This window comes from Hippocampus comes, unplaced genomic scaffold (genome assembly GCF_001891065.2).
Source record: "Hippocampus comes isolate QL1 unplaced genomic scaffold, H_comes_QL1_v1.1 scaffold156, whole genome shotgun sequence".
Taxonomy (NCBI): Eukaryota; Metazoa; Chordata; class Actinopteri; order Syngnathiformes; family Syngnathidae; genus Hippocampus; species Hippocampus comes.
Genome location: NW_017805744.1, coordinates 6,541,549 through 6,547,233, shown reverse-complemented (window position 1 = coordinate 6,547,233; position 5,685 = coordinate 6,541,549). Strand labels below are relative to the sequence as shown.

The following is a 5,685-nucleotide window of genomic DNA, read 5'->3' as shown; positions in this document are numbered from 1 at the left end:
TCCTCAATGTATGAAAATGTATGCAAATTTAAATCAAGCTTAACCTGGGAGCCCCGTCAATATATTTAATGGAATTGCAAAGCAATAAGGATGCTGGCACACATTTTTCAAATGGAAATTAGAGTGAGCAGCTAAGTTAGCTTTGAGCAGAAATATCTTGCTGAGTTCTAACGAGAATGATGTGATGCGAGAATAAATGTAGTAATTGCATCACATCACGCGTAATCGTGCGCTTTGCGTGAGGATCGATTCCTCCCACTGTGGTAGCAATGGACGTGGGCGTTTTGGGGGCCATTATTTTATTTTATTTTTTGACTGATTTAATTTTTTTTTTGAATGCAGTTGCACGACACTCCTCTATAATCGGTGCATGTGGAATGGTCCGTGCCCGAAAGTGCCAGGTCTAGGGACTTGCCCCCTTATAGAAAAGTCCTGAGGAAATGTTTACTGAAAGTTGATGATTGTCAACTAGAACAGGAGCAGCTTTGATTGCATCCTTCTAAATTAAGTGTTGGCACGTCTGACAAATGCCACTGGAGCTTAAATCTCCTTCGCGCGCGCTCAAGGGTGACAGCAGCAGCATTAAACTCGCGCGTAAAGCAGTTGGAAACTTCTATTAATAAACAGGAACTGCGCTCCACGCGCATATTGTTCCACAAACAGACTCAGTGGACCAGCGCTCGGACTCACTTCCGGTTCGACCGCCCTGAACACTTTCCACTCTGCGGTTCTGCACGCCGAGGAGGAGGGAGGTGGCGTTACAAAGAGAAATGCAAACAGAGACAAAATGAGAGGAGATGAGAGAGAAGGAGAAAAAAAAAAGACATCAAAATTGATTTTTCAATCATGCTCGCTGTTTCAAGAGGGCGTCACATTTTCTAATGACCTCATCCCTCTTGTACCGATGTGAGTTATTTCGCACCGGGCCATTTTAAACTTAGAGGAGTAAGGTGGCGGTGAGGATGGGTACGTGTGGGGGTTAGTGTGGCTGCTAAGTAGGGCTCAAAGCGGTAAAAAGGAAAGGTGGGGAGGGCGAAGGGGATGGTTAACAGGGTCATTTAGATTGGAAGGGAGATCGATACCGAGAGGTAGAGAAGAGGTGTGTCTCTGTCACTGTGATGTGTGGCTTCTGTGCGGTTTTGGGGGGGGGGGGGGGGGGGGGGGGGGGGGGTCTGTGGTGTGTATGGTGCGCCATCATTGGTGGAGAGGTGTCGTCGTTTACGACTTTCTCGGCCTATGAGTGGCGGTTCTTGCCGTCCGTCATGTTTGTCAACGCCTGACTGGTGCCGACACTCCAGAGAGAGGGAAATGTCAGAGGCTGAGCTGAACCTCACTTTAGTATCGCCAGTGGGGTTCAGCAGCCAGCATGGCCACAGCTGCCTCAAGCCCCTACACCTTGCTCGGTTCCAGTCCCATGATGCACCCGGACAGTCAAGCCATGCAGCCTGCGAGCCCCTACAGAGGACACCAGAAACTCCTGCACAGTGACTACCTGCAGAACGTCCAGAGCAACGGGCACCCCCTCGGGCACCAGTGGGCGAACAATCTGTCGGATAGCAGCCCGTGGTCGGCCTCCATGGAGCAGCAGGACGTCAAACCGGGCAGAGAAGACCTGCAGCTCGGCATCATCCATCACCGCTCGCCGCACGTCGCTCATCACTCCCCGCACCACAACAACCATGGCAACCACCCGGCGGCGTGGGGGACTCCGGTGTCCCACAACTCGTCCATCAGCAGCGGGCAGCAGATCAACATCTACTCCCAGACGGGCTTCACCGTCAACGGCATGCTGGAGCACGGCGGGCTCACCCCGCCGCCCAACCCACAGGGCCAAGGCATGCACCCGGGCCTCAGGGACACGCTCAGCCCCGAGCACAGCGACCTGGGGGGGCACCACTGCCACGACCACTCCGACGAGGAGACGCCGACGTCGGACGAACTGGAGCATTTTGCCAAGCAGTTCAAGCAGCGGAGGATCAAGCTGGGCTTCACGCAGGCCGACGTGGGATTGGCGCTGGGTACTCTCTACGGCAACGTCTTTTCCCAAACGACCATCTGCAGGTTCGAGGCTCTCCAGTTGAGCTTTAAAAACATGTGTAAACTCAAGCCGCTGCTGAACAAGTGGTTGGAAGAGGCAGACTCGTCCACGGGCAGCTCCAGCAGTATAGACAAGATCGCAGCTCAGGGCAGGAAGAGGAAGAAGAGGACGTCCATCGAGGTCAGCGTTAAGGGGGTCCTGGAGACGCACTTTCTCAAGTGCCCCAAACCCTCCGCGCAGGAAATCACGTCGTTGGCGGACACGCTGCAGCTGGAGAAGGAGGTGGTCCGAGTGTGGTTCTGCAACCGGAGGCAGAAAGAGAAGCGCATGACGCCGCCCGGGGAGCCGCCGCCGCCCCACGAGGCGCCCTATTCCCACGGTGGCAGCGCGGGGGACGCGTCCTCGTGCCACGACCTCTGACCGCTGCACCGCTCCGGGAGGGATCAGACCGAAAACGGACTCCCGCGGTGTGGGTCCCGCCGGTACAGACTCATCCAGACTCACCGGAGATACCCGCTCAGCCTTGGCCTCTTTCGAAGCGCCACGAGGGCATTATTCGATCATTTCACGGCACTCCGTGGAGCCGGTCAAAATGTTTGGATATAAATACAATAATGTGCCTATAATCTACCAGCGCCTTTAGTTTTTTTTTTTTTTTTTGTCACCATAATCCAACAAATGGGACAGCTTTTGTTTTCATTTTTCCCCGTCTCTTTTTTTTTTGTTGTGGAGTGACACAATGATTCTTATTTTCTGAACTGATTTGATATTTCAGTGTTTGGGCACCACGTGTAATTTTACTGTCCACTCGAGGTCACAATCCTCCCGTGTCTTTATTTTTGTAACATGCTCGTTGAACATCTGTAATTGTTGTTATTGATTTTGCATAAGCAAATAGATCCTCAGTCCAGTGGTATGTACTACCAACACAATAGCACTTGAAGTCTTATTTTTGGCCCTCCGTTGCCGCCTGTAGTTTATCTGGCCACTCACAAAAACAATTATTTATAAATGTTTTTTGTTTTTTGTTGATTTCATTATCTTCGACCATTTAAACTGTGTAGACTCTGAAAAAGAGCCGTGAATAGGAAAAAAATGGGGTTGACGCTATACACCTGCCTATAATTTTATTGTACGTTCACTATCCAAATTTTATAAATTTAAATACTCCTGTTATTTGGTTTATTTCACGAGTATTTTTTTTCGAATATTGTACAGTTTTATATCTTACCCTTTTGAAGTCATTAATTTAAACAAATGCTCTTAGTTATTCCTGCACTTAATTAGCAATGTAAAAAAATATTTTCAGTATAAAATTGAACTGTTTCGGCGGTTTTATTCCAAATTTCGATGACAGCTCAAGTAATTATTTATTTTCAGTATAAAGCTTGTATTATGTTTTGAAATAAACGATGTATGTTGTAATAAACAATTTCTTGCTACAATCGTTCACGGTCCAAAAATAATTACAGTTGAGCAACAAAACATTCTTATTATTATTATTATTATTATCCTTATTATTATTATTATTATTATTACCTCACGTTAGCCTAATTAAACCAGTCAAACATTATTGACTCATAGGTAACCCAATCCATACGAACAAACTGCATCAATTGTCCCCCCCCCCCACCCCACCCGCAACACCCCAGTTTTGGTGTCCTTATAACAGCTGTAAAATATCGAAGTGCATGGCTCGATAGAGTCTTGGTTGTAGGCTGATCACTGAAAAAAAACGGGGGGAGAGAGGGAGAGAGGGAGAGAGAGAGAGAGATAGAGAGAGAGAGAGGGAGCGAGAGAGAGACGTGCAGTTCCTCTGAAATGTTATTGTCAGAGCCCTGTGCCCTCCTTGATCAGACATGCGTGATGTATCGCCGGGGCCAGCGGGCCTGACAGCGCGCGCGTACCCACGCGTTGATACACGCACGAGCACGCGTAGACCCGGGCGCGCGCACACACACGCAGAAGCAGATGAATCTCATTTCAAAGACTACAGCTCCGTATAATTGGCAACGCAAGAGAGGAATAGAGCTATATTCCTAAAAAAAAAACAAAAAAAAAAAAAACAGTGAAGCTTGAAAATAAATTAGGGATGGCTGTGACATAAGTACATGCAGCACTGTTTAAATGATTCAAAAATAGAGCTGGAGAGGGAAAGGGGGGTGGGGGTGCGAAGCCTTGCCTTGAAAACAGAGAGCCTGACTGGAATACTAATGTGTCTTGAATTTATGCATCTCCTCAGTCTGCGGCCCAGTGAGGGGGTTGGGGGAGACGGCAAGAGAGGGTGAAGAGGGAGTGAGGATGGAGGTAAAAGGGGACGCCTATGACAATATGCAAGGGGAAAAGTAGAGCAAAATAGCCTACCCATAGCATCCAACTGTTTTAGATGCAAATGATGAGTGCTGAATGCGTGTGATGGAGCAGAGCAAGAAAATGAACAGAAATGATAAAGTTTCGATCAGCACACACCATTGGGCCACTTTGCTACTTTGGAGGCCGAAAATATCTCAATTTTGAGAGGAAGCACATTTTTAAAGGCTAACTGATACTTCAATAATTGACTAGTTCAGAAATGATTGACTCTTGTTACACGACAAGGGCAAAAAAAAAAAAAAAAAACAGGTGCAAGCAGGCAAAAAAATACAGGTTGTAAACGTGTCCTCCAAAAAGTTTGAGATTTGATTACTTTTGCAGGTAACCGGGGCTCTCAATCAGATCCTGAGTCAGAGAGGAGCGATGGCTTCGTGACGAGATTGAATGACTCCCTGCTTCGTCATTTGTCATCGCGTCATTTCAGAACGAACCCATTTGGTTTTGCTTTTAAGGGCTGAGGATTTGTAAGCCTCAGTTAAAGGTTAAGATGCCATAAGTGGTCAGACTCAGAACTCATTTAAAAGCAATTGCCGTATTCAGTGTTTCTTTCAAAGAACTGGAATAAAAGAGCTGCCAACTCGTTCTTGAGAAAACAGCGAGCTGTTTGCCATAAAACAGAGACATCATATTTCCAGAGTGAGAAGTGTGTGTGTGTGTGTGTGTGTGTGTGTGTCTGTGTGTGAGTATGGACACACACACAGCGCCCTCCATAATTATTGTTACTCTGGTTGTGTTCTTTAGCTTCCAATTGCTTTTTCTAAATAGCTTAACCCCCCACACCCCCAAAACCCTACGTTTAATCTTAGAAGAAATAAAACTTCTCACACTACAAAATAAATCTTTTTCATCCAATCATTGATGCGACAATTTGAGTACTCTTTTTGTTTTCCCTTTGCACAATCACCTTTTGACAACCAAACAGCACCTCCTGTTCTCCTGTAATGTCTCACAAAATGGGGATGATAGAAAGAGGGATCTTCGACCATTCTACTTCGGACAGTCTCTCCTAATCAGCCAGTGTCCCGGGTCCTCTCCTCTGCCCTCTGCTCTTGAGCTCACTACACAGGTTTTCAATGGGGTTGAGGTCTGGGGACTGAGATGGCCTTGGGAGGAGCTTGATTCTGTGTCTGCTAAAACATTTCTTCTTCTTCTGTTGGATTCATTCAATAGCTTATAACACATTTTGACCAAGAGTGTTCAATTTTATGGAGGGCACTGTTCACACACACACACACACACACACACACACACACACACTCTATCTCTATCAAACA

At 47.0% G+C, this 5,685-nt stretch overlaps 2 protein-coding genes across 2 annotated transcripts in view; one reads left to right on the top strand and one right to left on the bottom strand.

The window, feature by feature from the left end:
* The first annotated feature begins 1,214 nt into the window (after positions 1–1,214).
* On the top strand, positions 1,215–3,488 carry LOC109524201 (POU domain, class 3, transcription factor 4). Its single transcript, XM_019883881.1, has one exon. The coding sequence runs from the start codon at positions 1,367–1,369 to the stop codon at positions 2,456–2,458; it is 1,092 nt and encodes a 363-aa protein (XP_019739440.1). The 5' UTR covers positions 1,215–1,366; the 3' UTR covers positions 2,459–3,488.
* A 1,566-nt stretch (positions 3,489–5,054) lies between these two features.
* rps6kal (ribosomal protein S6 kinase a, like) overlaps positions 5,055–5,685 on the bottom strand; it is a 25,037-nt gene continuing 24,406 nt past the window's right edge. The window contains exon 23 of the mRNA XM_019884183.1: positions 5,055–5,103. The gene's annotated coding sequence lies outside the window, so the exon portion shown is untranslated. The remainder of the gene's footprint in view (positions 5,104–5,685) is intronic.

Excerpts from the sequence above, each read along its gene's own strand:
- LOC109524201 (XM_019883881.1), top strand. The coding sequence starts at position 1,367 with ATGGCCACAGCTGCCTCAAGCCCCTACACCTTGCTCGGTTCCAGTCCC.